The 14,993-nt window shown below is 48.5% G+C and overlaps 1 protein-coding gene across 1 annotated transcript in view; it reads left to right on the forward strand.

Moving 5' to 3' along the window:
- The window catches only part of POLR1E (RNA polymerase I subunit E), a 485,913-nt gene that overhangs the window by 349,587 nt on the left and 121,333 nt on the right, over nucleotides 1–14,993 (forward strand). The window contains exon 9 of the mRNA XM_069630483.1: nucleotides 9,378–9,511. Coding sequence (XP_069486584.1) covers nucleotides 9,378–9,511 — 134 coding nt within the window. The remainder of the gene's footprint in view (nucleotides 1–9,377; nucleotides 9,512–14,993) is intronic.

Raw genomic sequence — 14,993 nt, forward strand, 5'->3', positions numbered from 1 at the left:
AAGGAAAGAAGAACAATGTTAAGACAGGTTACTCCCAGCATTTAGTGCAGTCACCACAAGGACCTCACCTGCCTGGGCATTTCTTGGCCGGCTCCGCTCCGGAAATCTTCACACTCCCCGAAAGACCATCGTGACCTGAAAAGGAATAAAGAATACAGGTTAGCAAGAAAAAGACATTGCTGTGCCGCACTTAGCGCTTTACCTACCATGCATCATACGCTCCTGGGTCCATCATTCTGGTAGGAGCCCGATTCAAGCTGCGCATCCACCCAACCTCTGTGCACCTAAGGGGGAATAAATCATTAATCGTAAGAAAGGAGAGCAAGGACATATAAAGACTGCTGTAATCAGACTTGCCTCCTTAAAGATACTCGAAAGGGTTAGCACCAGTGAAGTTAACTCGGTCGCTCAAGCCCGCAGAAAACTACGCGCCCCTGCACAGAAGGCAGGACGGAGAGCACGCCAGACATCGCAACAAGGTGAAGAGTGGGGCCATCAGGTCGAGTCCAGGGGCAGGTGGGAGGAAACGAAATCTGTTCCTAAATCCAGTCCTCCTGTGCTTTCAGGCCCGACCTCCATTGAAGGCACCATCCAGAATCTGGAAGGGTCCAGGGTAAATCCGGCAACCAGGGCAGAGGGGCGTCCCTGTGGATACCAGGTGAGCGTAACAGCTAGCCCCGATTCTTGAACATCTTCTGCAGCAACACAGAAAGGAGGCAATGCTGTTTCAAGAGGGGGAGGAGGCCTCCAAACACAGCATCAATATTTCTGTGGACCTGGCAGAGTCAAGTTTTAAGCAGATTAACAATGGGGTGGTGCTCCGATGGCAGGCCTGGCTGAAGTGTACAGACTTTCGTCCTGAGGTCCAATTTAAGGTCATCGATATGCCCTTCGAGGGTGAACACTTGTTTGGTGAGAAAATTGATGAGGCCCTGAAAGGAATGAAAGAGGATACGGAGACCGCAAAATCCTTGGGTTCCTTGCAGAGTGGTGGCTCTTTTCATTCCTTTCGAGTTTTTCGTGGAGCCTCGGGGAATGCCGGTTTGCCGCCTCCAGAGATCATTGTTACGGGCGCTCCAGCTACTCGTCTCAAGGTTATCGGCGATCAGTCTTCGCAGTCCTTGGTGGCTAAGGGACGGCAATCAAAAGCTGAACAATGACTGCCATATGGACAATCTGCTAGGGGGCAGAGTGGTGATCCATGTCGACGAGTGTCAATGGATGACATCAGATTGATGGGTACTGCACACGGCGCATCTCGGCCACTCGGAGTTTCAGCGTCCTCCGGTCCCTATTCTGCCAGTGCATGTGGTGCAGCAGCATCTTACAATCCTGCGGCAGGAGGTGGTTCTCATGCTAGAGAAAGGAGCGATAGAACCAGTTCCGGTGGCAGAGCGGAGCCAGGGAGTCTACTCCCGGTACTTCGTTGTGAAAAAACCCAACAAGTGGAGGCCTATTCTAGATCTTCGGGTGGTGAACAAGAATCTGCAACGCCTGAACTTCAAGATGCTCACCCTCCAAGATGTCATCCGTTCTGTGCAACAGGGCGAGTTCCTGGCGTCATTAAATCTGCAGGACGCCTATTTTCACGTCCCTATGAGGCGGAAACACAGCAAGTTCCTGCGTTTTGCGGTCAGAGAAGATCACTGTCAGTTTCGGGATCTCCCGTTTGGCCCAAAGTCTTCCCCCAGGATGTTCACGAAATGTCTGGCCCCGGTGGTGGCCTTCCTCCGAAGGGAGGGTCATTATGTGTACCCCTACATGGACGATTGGTTGGTGAGGGGTTCGTCACAGGGAAGGGCACGAGAGTCTCTCATGGCAACCATGCATCTTTTGCAATGGCTGGGATTCGCCGTGAACTTCGACAAATCATATTTGATGCTGTCCAGAGAATTGGTGTTTCTCGGGGTGCAGTTTCTTACTCTGGACAATCTGGTAAAACCTTCCAGCGAGCGAGTGGAAAAGTTGCGGTCCAAGGCAAGCCAGTGGAAAGGGGGCACAGTGGCCTCGGTCCGAGGTTACATGTCGCTGTTGGGGGCCATGGCATTGTGTATCCCTCTTCTGCACCAGCCTCATGAATAGGCAGCAATTGGGAAGGAGTTCCTCGCAGACGGGTGGTCGACAAGGGCTTGGTGGACGCACTTCAATGGTGGACGTGCACGACCAATCTTGTGAAGGGCATGCCCTTGCTGTAGCCGGAGTTCCAATTCACGATTGTGGCAGACGCTTCCCAGGTAGGGTGGGGCGCGCACCTCAACAAATCAAAGGTACGGGCCTATGGTCTCTGGTGGAGACTGCATTGCTTATCAATGTGCTCAAGCTGAGGGTGGTGCACTGGGCCCTGAAGTCGTTTCTTCTGCGCATCCAAGGATCAGTGGTGAGGGTGTTGACAGATAGTACCACCACAATGTTTTATTTAAGGAAACTGGGGGCACGCATTCCAGTCCTGTCAAGAGGCGAAGGATGTTTGCCATTGGTCTCTAGCTCAGGGGATCAATATTGTCGCTTTCCATTTGCCCAGGGTTCTGAATGTTCAAGCGGACGCGCTCAGCAGCGACGCCAGTCAGCTGCACGAGTGGAGGCTGAAGGCGCGGCAGGTGGCCAGAATCTTCCGGCGATGGGGGGCAGCCTCTGTTAGATTTGTTTGCTACAAGGGAAAACAAGCAGTGTCTGGAGTTTGCCAGCAGAGGGGCTTATCTGGAGTCATTGGGGGACGTGTTTTCATTCCTGTGGATGGGCCTCTTCGCGTATGTGTTTCCACTCATTTGGAGGACCATCCAGTGGATTCAGAAGTACCAGTGCAGGGTGATTTTGGTGGCCCCGTTCTGGCCCAGCAGACATGGTTTTCAGATCTTCATCTGGCATTGGAAGAGCCGGTTTGTTTGGGAGCGGATACGGATCTCCTGTCTCAGGGCGACGGCAGAGTGTGGCATCACAATCCGGCGTGTCTCAGCCTAGCGGTGTGGCTCCTGATCAGTCAGGTTCGGTCATCTAGGACTTTCCAGGGAATGTCGACAGATCTTGGAGGCAGCAAGGGCTCCGTCCACAAATGTCTTGTAGGGTCATAAATGGGCGAGATTCTGTGCTTTGTGTGGGGGTCATCCTGAGATGGGGCCTTTTGGATGTTTCCCCGGCTCAGGTTCTCCCGTACTTGTTGCACCTTGCAGAAGGGGGCCTGCCATTGTCATCCATCATGGTGCATTTGGCGGCTTTTTCAAGGTTCACGAGAAAGCACCATAGTGCTCCTGTTTAGTGATCGCTTCGTGAAACATTTTCTGAAAGTGTTATTTCGGACATTTCCTCTGGTGAAGAGGTTTGCACTGGTGTGGAACCTCAGTATAGGTTTTCAGCTTTGATGAAACCTCCTTTTGAACCCATGTCGACGGCTTCTTTGAAGTTCCTCTCGTGGAAAGTGGCTTTTCTAGTGGAGATTACCTCGGCCAGGCGGATGTCCCAATTGCAGGCACTGGTCATTGACCTGCCTTATCTAAGGTTTATGAAGGAAAGGTTTTCCTGGCTACTAACCCGCACTTTATCCCGAAGGTGCCGTCTGGATTTCACAAAGTTGCCTCTACTGCATTGCCCTCGTTCTTTGCTAATGCATCCACGCCAGCAGAAAAGGCTCTGCATTCTCTGGACGTTAAGAGGGCACTAAAGTTTTATCTGAATCAAGTCAAAGCAGCTATTTGTGGCGTTTAGGCCCTCCAACAAGGGGCAGTCCATTTCCAAACAAGGACTTCCCATTGGGCTTCCTCTACAATTTTGTTTTGCCACACAAGCTGGCAAGTCTTTGAGGTGTGCTCCAAAGGCTCATTCTACGCGGTCCACGCTGTCGTCTGGGATACCACTGGTGGAAATTTGCCAGGCAGCCTTCTGGGCGGTGCAGCATACCTTCACCAGGCATTACTGTCTGGGGCAGAAACATGTCGAAGATGTGCAGTGGGGCGTGCAGTCCTCCAGCACCTGTTTCAGTAAGGTAGGCCCTGCAGCTTCGGGTTTGTTTATTTTGCTATATCGCTTGCTGGGTTACACACCACCACATATTGGTTGTACTGCTATGTAATCTATGTAATCTATTCACAGCATGTGAATCCATGAAAGATCCAATGCTGGAGAAGGGAGTAGTTTCTTACCTGTAACTCCATTTCGCCAGCGTTGGCATCGTTCATGGATTCACATGCGCCCGCCGGCTGCCCCTGCAGGCAAACCTGGGTTCAGGTTCCCTCTACTTTGGAGGTTAAAATCTGAAGGGAAGACGCAGGAGCGGGGCTATTTATATCAGACGTCCTATTAGTATGGCCTAAAGCACCCAAAAAGAACGTCTAACTTAGCGTTTTCCTAGGGAAAACTGACACTTTAGTGTCCTATAAAGTTACTGAGGTTTCCCAGCCTGACAACGGGGAAATATTCACAGCATTTTAATCCATGAAAGATACCAACGCTGGAGAAATGGAGTTACAGGTAAGAAACTACTCCCTTCTCGCCTAAGTGTGGATAACAGGATCTGCTGCCCAGGGCTTCAATCCTGATCCATTGGCGACTCCCATGATCAAGGAAACCAACAAACAGCCATCGCACAATGACGACCTTCAACCCAGGAGTGAAGACCCCGGCAGGGAACACTCTAGGATGACAAGGGAACCTGTGAAGATGACTTCCGGTGGCTCGGTGTACAACAAAGGGTGGCAACCCGGCAGAAGACTATTCCAGCACAGGGACAACTGCTGGGGACTACCCTAGGACAACCTAATGAATAGATGAGGTGGGATGTTGGTGCCCTTACTTCTTTCCAGGAACTCGCAGCTTTGAGTACATAGGCCTCAGACCCTGGTGGTAAACTGTGGAAAGACTGTGGTATAAGGCCCAGAAAATGGATTCAGCATGCAAGACTGGACCTAATGCACAAACGGAAGCAGCAGGAGAATTCAGGAATCCCGTACTGTTCCTCCAGTAGTAGAACACTTAAACCTGGATATGCGCAAACTACTGCACTCAACCAGTATGGCCAAGTGCGAGTTTAAAAGTGGCAACAATGGTGGCAATCGGCAGAAAAAGTACTTATGCAGGACAGCAGAACAAAGCAGTCAGAGAGAGAGAGGCAGGGACTAGGCACATACTTAAGTACCACTGCAAAGGGCCTGGCCAAAGGCCTGCCCAACAATCATTAAAGGGGGGGGGGAGGGTTGGATGACCACCCATATTGGCTGGTCAGTCGGACTGCCACTCAGCCTAGACCTTCCCCACAGGAAATGAGTGGGGTGAGCCCAGGGACCAGCACTGGACCAAACTAGTTTAAACCAATACAGAGGCTGCCATGTGGTAAGAACAACTTTTTTTTGCCTTCCTCTTGGTTGCGATGAACAAAGGGCAGATCATAAAATGCAAAATGGTTCAGAGCAGGATATCAAAAAATACATTTGAATTCAAAAGATTTCTCTGTTGCACTCACAAGTTTTAATGCCTTTTTAAACAATTCACTGTGGACCTCTTATCGGTTCCCCCCCCTCAACTCACCGGCTGTGATGAACCACTTGGCTTTTCTCATATCTGGAGTCAAGGACGGTACCATGGTAGCAGGCATCTCTCTGTCCTGCTTAGCAGCATAGGCATGCTCCATGTACCGTTGACATCTGCTGCGACACATGCTGGCTATTGTTTGTGGTCTTACGATTCCTTCCACAGAGGTTTCGCAGGTCTGGGTTGGAAAGGGCAAGGTCGCTTCTCTCCTTGTCACCCTTTCAATTCTTGACACATTTCTCCTCTTGAACTGTCATGCTTGGATAGCTGTCTCGTTGTGCGGTTTGCCCTGCTTGTCGTATGCTCTCGTGCTCCACCTTTTATCCCTGTGGGGAAGGGAAAGGGCCGTCAGGTGTGTGTGATTCTGGTTAATTGCCTGTCTTTGCCTGAACCTTGTATTGGGAAATGTCAGGTAAATGGCTCTGGTGTTAGCCTGCTGTCTTTCGTGGTGTGTGAAAGTGTTTGTGTCGGAAAAGGGTGGTCGAGGGGGGGAAGAGTGTTTGAGTATCCTACGTGGTATGATGGGGAAAAGGTGTTATAAGAAGGATACCGCGTCTCATCCGTCTGTGTCTCACTTCCCGAGGACCCCCCCCATTCAGGTGATCCACCCCCAGGAACTGGATCCAATAGCAATGGCTGTTGCCTAGCAACCTGGATGACAGATCCCCGGGGACTTGTCAAGGAGACGCCTTCAGGTTTCTCACAGTACTACTACTAATATTCTTATCCTTACAATGGTCGTACAGCAGTCATGGCTAATGCGTACTAGAACGGTATACGTGGCATTTATAGATTACAGAACCGCCTTCAATACCATTTGATTGAACTAGACTTTGGAGGAAGCTATTGAATTGGGGAATCCCTTTGGGTTTGTTGAAAATGATTGTGATGCTCCATGATCAAACCACAAACCATGGTAAAAGTGTGATTAGAAGGTAGTGGGCGGGGGGCCCTCTTAGCTGGATCCCCACTCAAAAGGGAGTCAAGAAAGGTTGCGGCACCCATGCTCTTTAATCTAGATTTGTCAGATATAGGGAGGGCATTGGCTGACCTCGCTTTCATACCATCTACATTGGGTGTGGAGGTGCTGCGGGGGATGGGCTATAAGGATGACATTGTCCTCCTTGACGTAACCGCAGAATGACTTCAGGTTGCATTGAATAATCTTTATGCCTATTCGGCTGCCAACTCTTTAAAGATTAATAATTCTAAAAGAAAGATCATTGCTTTGATTACAAAGAGAAAAAAGCTGCAAGAATCAACTGGAGGATGAACAGGAAACCTATTGAGGTGGTAGCACAATATACATATTTGGGCATTACCTTGGATTCCAAGCTAAACTCTTCTCCTCAACTTGACTGTCAAGGTAAGATCGGCACAAACTGTTGGTGGGATTAGTTCTGTTTCATATAAGGGTGGTGGCTACTCTGTTAGGATACTGATCCATCTTTATTCTACCACGATCCTCCCTCTTATTACGTATGCAGTGGAAATATGGGCGTTGGGGAGTTTGGAAAAATAACCAAGTTAGAAATAATAATTTTAAAGAGAATCCCAAGGGTGCCACCATATACTGTCCTGGAGATGCTTCATTTAGAGTTTAATCTACTACCAATAAGTGCACGAGTTAAGTTAAACAACCTTGCTCTCTACTGGAAACTTGCCCATGTGGAAAGAAACACGTTCATGGGTTGGTTATTTGAAGTATTTGCCAGTAAAATGGTTTATATGCAGACTAGTGCGCTAGCATCGATCAAGCGGGAAGCCGATAAGTGGATTCCAAGAGTATGAAGGGTAGTGCTCTCTCAATGTCCCTGAATATGTATAAAGGAAAAATGAAATCTCTATTAAAGTCTCTAGCCACTACACAGCTGACTATCAACTTAGCCTCAAGATCTTAAGGGCAATGGTATATGCCATATATACTCGACCAGGAAGTGGTGCTGGAGTACATAAATCACTTAATAGGAAACTGACTGGTTTGGGAATGCTTGTGACTGAAGTTCAATACTGATAAAAACATACCAGATCACTGGGGATGGCTTAATATTCAGAGGAATGTACGATTGTCGCCTTTGCAGTGAATTTGAAATTGAATCGGTTGCCCATCTCCTATGTGAACTTGCTACGGCATAGAGCGGTCAGTGCTGCTGGAATTGATTAGATAATTTCTGCTGATCTCTGGTCAATTTCTATTGCTGGGGCTAATGAAGGATGGATCCTACATTTTACTTATCTCTGGAGAAATGTTTCACAAATATGAATGATCTTCGAATACAAATGCTTTTTTAAAATGAACTTTTCTTTGTTTTGTTGAAGTGGATTGGAATTATATTGTATTAAGTTATTAATTTAACTGTATAATACTATATTTTTAAAAAAAATACATTGGCTTCCCACATTGGGCTACCAGTGCGGCAACAAATCTTGCTCCACTGGTGTAGCTAAAATTAAAGCAGAGTTAACACTAACCTACTCCCAAAAACCCATGTAGGGTGATATAATCACCCTAGGGCAAGAATGGAGCACCTTAGGGTGGGGGGACACAATACCATAAAGCTTAACTATGGCAAAAAAAGGTTGCAATGGCAGGGAGAATCAAGGAGAGCACCCTCTGGCCCCCAAGAAGAAGTCAGTGAGCCAAAAAAATAAAGGGGGGGGTCGAAAATCAAAAAGTTGAGGGGCTCTAACAAGTTGCCCTTGAATTCTCAAAAGTCCGAATTCTGTGTTGGCATGCCACCTCCTTTTATTACTGTTCACTACTTGCCCCGCTCTTTGGGACAAACCCCCTCTCCCAACAAACGCTCCTGGCATCAAAGCCATTCCATCAGGGAAGTTGTTAAAGACCAGGCTCAAGGGCCACATAGTAGCAAATAAATAACTGAGTCCCAAGTCCCCAAGCACTTGCTCTCTGTAATTCCTAGAACTTGTACATGTTGCCCTGACTACTTCAACACTACGAAAATCTGCTTGTTTTCTTTCACTGTGTACTTCTCAAAGACTCTTGTGATGTGCTTTGTACTACACAAGACTCTCGATTCTTTAAACTCCTGTGTAATTGAAGTAAAACAGTTTAACCATTGGCCGACCCCAGCATGTTTTCTCTATCCTCATCAATCCACCCGTTTGCGCCCCCATTTTCATGTTGTAAATCACCTTCGCCAGTCAGTTTGTTTCCTTCCTTCATTCAACACAGTGCAACTTATCATCCCCATGTGTGATGTGTGCAGACTGCCCCATCAATTCCAGCATGTCTACCCTCTTCCCCCACCCGCTGAAGCAGTATTGTATGCACACCCTTCTGCAAAATCATTGTATCCAAATCACTGGATATTCTCTAGGCTTCCTCACGCTATTCTCTTGTCACAGTCCATCTCTATAATCTTCCCACTATACTGTCCCACTCGCTGGGAAAATATTATTAATCTCCTGGTTGTTCATCCCTCCACCCCACAGCCTTCACCGTTGACACCTTACCGACACTCCTAGGAGTTCTGGAATGTGAATTCTATTTCTTCTCGCTCAATCTTCACCCAACATCTGTGGTCTTCGCTTTTTTTTCTTAAACTTTCTCATGGCATCCTGGAGTATTTGAGTGCCAGTCTTTTGAGCGTGGCACCCTCCTCCTTTTCTTGATTAGCATGATTAGAACTTCAGCATAGTCTCCTCTTTAATGGAAGACTCATGAATGAAAGCATATCATTAATTGCACTAGTTGGCATGATTGGACATGCAAGAAGTATGCGCCTCCTTAATGTTTGCTCTCAAGTTACATTTGTTGATATCAACATTGTGTCTCGGGCTGTGAATTGTCAACGTCGTATTTGATTTGTTAGCTTTTGTCTCTTTGCTTTCTGCAGCTATGGCTCCTATGTATTGGAAGAGTTACAGTCCATGCCGATGGATGAAAAGAGCTGCAACCATAAAGCACGCTGTCTTTGGTTTCTGGACACTCTTATTAAATTCAGCTTCCAGAAGGTCATTAAGCGGAAACGTAAGTTTATAGAGCTAAAAGTTCATTTTTAATTGATTGTAATTGCCTTTAATTGTGGCACAAGTACAAAATGAAACTCTATGGGGATTTGCTACCTGCATGCCCTGTGAGCTGGCAGGGAGGCACAGTGAGCCTACTGATCCACTGTCAGCAGCAGGACATACCCCTGCCTCGCTATGGACGGGACCAAGACTAGCTTGGTCACTGGCCTAGCTCTCCTTGTCAGAGGCGTGTTGCACACATAGTGTAGTGGATGAATTCTTCCTGCCAATATACCTGTCTTGTTCATAAATAAATACAACCAGAACGGTCAATTAGCGGAAAGATAGGATGCAATACGAGACCGAGGTGCTGCAGGAGGAGACGCAGGATCTGCAGGAGGCGGCACTGATGACTGCAAGGAAAGCAAGTTGTTAATACAATGCAATCCGTAGCAGGGCATAAACAATAGTCTGATGTGTGATACCCACTGACCTGAGGTCAGATGACGGAGCGGGCGGCGACGTACAAAAAGGTAAGCAATGCAAGTCCGGATGCAGTTCGTGGTCAGTGCAAGGAGCGGGCGGTGATGTAGCAGAACGTAGACGAAAGCAGGTCCAAATGCAGTCCGGGTCGTAGGCTCAAGGTAATCTAGATGCAGGGTGGGACTGGGCGAGGGCGAGGTTCTTGGAAGTGGGAGACAAAGTTCAGTATAAACAACAAGGATACGAAGGATTTCAAAATGCCACCAAATGCAAATCAGAAGCACTGGCATACTGAGGGGGAGGTGCTTTAGAATACGATGTCACAGGATAGCGCTGCGCGTCTTTCGGCACAGGAGGTGGGACAAGGAAGTGTATAGGATGCCAGCGTTGCCATGCCAACTTCCAGGTACCGGTCTGTAACCTCCTTAAAGGGCTAAACACATTCTGTCTGCTACAAACGTTACTAATAGGAGACACTCACTTGCTATGTGAGTGGCGGTCCCCGAGACCTTGTGACGCAGGATGGCCAAACCTGACAGTATCCTCCCTCAAAGAGGCCCTCACCTTCCGAGAGGACCAGAAGCGAGACAAAAGGACAGGGGCATGAATGTTCCCAGCAGGTTCCCAGGTGCGATCCTCTGGACCATAGCCCTTCCAGTCTACAAATTAGAATCGCCTCCCCATACAAACCTTAGTATCCAAGATTGCGCCCACCTCGTACTCATCGGAACACCGAACCTTCACAGGCGGGGGACGAGACGGAAGTCTGGTAGACGGATGACAAGGTTTCACCAGAGATATATGGAACACCGGATGCACTTTCCATGTAGACGGGAGATCTAAACGGATAGCAGCTGGGTTGATGACATTCAACACCTTGTTAGGGACCCATGAACCGAGGAAGCAGTGTTCTCCGACCAGGTAAGCGCAAGTTCCACGTTGACAACCAAACCCTCATGCCAGGGCTATAAGCAGGGGCTGGCGCACGGTGTGCATCAGCGCAGGTCTTGGTCTGTTCTTGGGCCTCCAACGGGTGTTTCCTCACATTGCTATGGGTTTCCGATAGATTCCTGATACAAGCGAGAGCAGCAGGATTATGCAAAGGCAGATCAGGGAAAAGAGGCAAAGAACGAGGGTGTTGACCATAGAGTGTGTAAAAAGGAGACAAACGGGTCGCAGTTTGGAGCAAGTTGTTGTATGTGAACTCTGCCAGGTGCAAAACTGAAACCCAAGTATCTTGACGTTGGAAGGTGAGACAACATAGATATTGCTCCATAGTGGCGTTCAAACGCTCAGTCTGTCCATCCATCTGGGGATGGTAGGTACTGGAGTACCTACCATCGATACCTAGAGCCGTGATTAGTGCTCTCCAAAAGCGGGATGTAAATTGAGGTCCACGATCAGTGACCACAGTAGAAGGAAGGCCAAAAAACCTAAACACGTTCCTTAAGAACAGGTCTGCCAACATACGAGCGATGGGGATACCCCGCCAAGGTACGAACAGGGCCATTTTAGTAAAGTATTCTACGACCACCCATATCATATCGTACCCATCCACCAAGGGCAGCTCCACGACAAAATTTATAGAGATCATCTTCCATGGACGATCCAGTATAGGCATGGATTGTAGCAGACCTACAGGCTTGCCATGGGGATATTTGCACTGGGCACAAACACCACAGCACAGGTAGCCAAGTACTCTGTAACGTCCTTGTCCATGGAGGGCTACCAACACCACCGTTTCAATAGATCCACTGTCTTTCTGATACCCGGGTGCGCAGCCAAAGTGGAGTTATGGCACCATTGCGTAGATGTGCGCCGTGTGACTGAGTCTGGTAAATAGATCTTCCCCTGTTTATAGGGCAGTGAACGTATGACCTCCAAACCGTGTTTGGTTAGCTCAGAAGGTGCCGTTTCACGCAATTCTGGATCAGAGCTTTTAGAGAAGGGCGCAGGGTACACCCACACACCACCTGGTTAGGTATCAAAAAAAGCACCTTTAAGGTTGTAGGAATCTGGAACCCCATGGATGCGGGATATTGCATCAGCCTTAGAGTTTAATGAACCGGGGCGATCGGTCATGGTGAAATTAAACATCGAGAAAAACTCGTGCTACCGGGCAGCGTGCAGTGGTGCATTTCACCGATTGGAGGGCTAGTAGATTTCTATGACCAGTGAAAACTACTGGTTCTAAGGGACCCAGCAGATGGTATCTCCATACCAGAAAGGCATCCCTGACTTCCAGTAATTCCAGTTCGGTAATCGTGTAGTTGCTCTCATAAGGTGAGAGTTTCTTTGAATGGTAGGCAACAGGATGCAACCCACTGGCATCCGGACAATGTTGAGACACGTTCGCCCCTAATGCAACATCAGAAGTGTTGGCTTCCACAATGAACGGCAAAGCCGGATACGGATGCTGAGGCACTGACACTGTTGTAAAGGCGGTCTTCAGGGCCTCAAAAGCTTGTTGGGCCTCATTATTCCACTTAAACACCTGTTTAGAACTGGTCAGAGCAGTGAGTGGGGCAAACAATGGCAGAGAAATCCTGAATGAAGCGCCGGTAGAAATGTGCAAAGCCAAGGACGGATTGCAGTGCCTTCAGGGTAGTGGGACTCGGCCAATCCTGTATGGCAGCTACCTTGGATAGACTCATCTGTACCCCTTGGCTAGCGATGTTGTAGCCAAGGAACTCCACCTCATTTACATGGAACATACATTTTTCCAATTTGGCACATAGATGGTTCTCCCTCAAGCGTTGCAGCACACTAGCCACATGGGTAACATGGGTATCATATGAAGGGGAGTAGATCAGGATGTCGTCCAGATAAACAACAAGGTAGCGATCCAGCATGTCATGGAACACCACATTAATGAAGTACTGGAAGGCTGCCGGTGCGTTGCACAAGCCGAAGGCATAACGCAATATTCAAAAAGACCCTACCTGGTCTTAAAGGTGGTCTTCTACTCATCCCCATTGCGTATGCGTACAAGATTGTACCCCCCCTTGCAGATCCAGTTTCGTAAAACACCACACCTGACCGTAGTTGGTCCAGCAAGACTGATATCAGAGGAATGGGATATTGGTTTGTGATTGTGACGGCATTCAGTGCGCGATAGTCAATACAGGGACGGAGGTCACCCTCCTCCTTGGGGACAAAAAACAAAGGATAAGCTGCAGGAGAACACAAGGGGCGGATGAAACTAGACTTTAAGGATTTGTCGATATAGTCTTTCAGGATCGCATCTTCCTTTGGGGGTCAAGGAATAAATAAGCCAAGACGGTATCGTGGCCCCTGGTAACAGCTCTATAGGGCAGTCATAGGGCCTATGTGGTAGAAGCACCTTCTCTCGGGGTCAAAAACATCTTGGTACTCCTTATACTCAATTCGAAGCAGTGTGTTAACAGCTCCAATAGTAGAGGCGGAATCCATGAGTGCGTGGCTTGGGCTCGTAGACTCCAGGCCAGCCGTCAAGCAGTTATCCTAACAGTAGTCAGAAAGGAAGCTCACCTCCCCGGAGTGCCAGTCCACCACTGGATTGTGCAACTTCAGCTATGGTAGACCAAGAATGAGTTTTAACTGTGAAGCTGCGATGAGATCGAATGAGATGCTTTCTTTATGGCTGCAGTCTTTCGTCATCACTAGTGCGGCTATGTGTTCAGTCACTAGACCAGACACAAGTGAAGAACCGTCAACTGCGTTCACGACTTCAGGACAAGATTTGGGGACGATTGGTAGCCCCAGCTCTTGAGCATAGGAACCATCCACATAGTTCCCTGTGGCTCCTGAGTCCAAGACAACCATTGCCTCCCGTTTTTCGATGCAGGCAGAGGTAAGAGTAACGGATAAATAGGGGCTGCCCAATTTTGAGTAGATGGGAGGGCTACCCGGCAACTGGACCCCTTTTGTTACAGGGCTTTTGCATTTCCCTGCTTCTTGGAAGGTTTCTTAGGACAGGCCTGCAGCAGATGGTCAGATGCCCCACAGTATAAACCTAAACCATTATTTCTCCTGTGTTCCCTTGTTTCGGCCGACAAAAGACCCCTAACCGCCCCTATCTGCATGGGCTCCGAGGATCCAGAAGCGGAGGCCGGAGCGGTGAGGGCAACTAGATGAACCGTTCTTTTTTTTTTCCCTTTCCTCTCTGCCTGCCTGGAATCTATTTGCAGGACCAAGTCTAGAAGTTCTGGGAAGGCCGTAGGTATTACTGGGACGGTAGCAAGTGTCTCATTGAGTCAGATAGCCCTTTGTAAAACAAAGATGCTTTCTTCTCCTCTGGCCAGCTGGTTTCGGCCACCAGCTGATTGAACCTAGCCAGATTGGCCAGGAGGGGCGTGTTCACCTGTTGGAGTCTGAGTAATTCTAGGTCAGTAGCCTGTGTAGCATAGCATGTGTCAAACACACGACTCATTGCTTCTATCAAAGCATCACAATTATAGAGCAAATGGCTCCCATCCTCCAATAACGGGTTAGCCCATGCGGTTGCTGTTCCCCCTAGATGCGACAACAAAAAGGCTGCCTTTGTAGTGGAGTCCGGAAAGGAAGCAGCCCGACGCAGGAAATACAGCCTACACTGATTCAAGAAGGTCCTGTATATCTTGGGGTCTCCATTGAACCTTTCCGGCGGGGCCAAGGTAAACTGGGCGGTCATGTAGACCGGTCCGGTGTCTTGTCGTGGTGGGAGTAAACCCAACCCTGAAGCTATAGCTGGTGGTGGTGCCTCAGCACCAGGGGGTTGAAACCCAGCCTGCAGCTCATCCGGCTGGGTTTCATGTTGTTGCATAGTAGAATGAGCAGCTGTTATATCGTTACGCAACTCAGCCACTACTTGCAGAATAGTGGCCAAAGTCTCGTTAGCATCCATAGTATAGGCTTCTGATTATGTCAGAGGCATGTTGCACACGTAGTGTAGTGGATGAATTCTTCCTGCTATTGTACCTGTCTGGTACATAAAGAAATGCAACCAGAACGGTCAATTAGCAGGAAAGATGGGATGCAATACGAGACCCAGGTGCTGC

This window comes from Ambystoma mexicanum, chromosome 6q (genome assembly GCF_040938575.1).
Source record: "Ambystoma mexicanum isolate Mex_15411 chromosome 6q, UKY_AmexF1_1, whole genome shotgun sequence".
NCBI lineage: Eukaryota > Metazoa > Chordata > Amphibia > Caudata > Ambystomatidae > Ambystoma > Ambystoma mexicanum.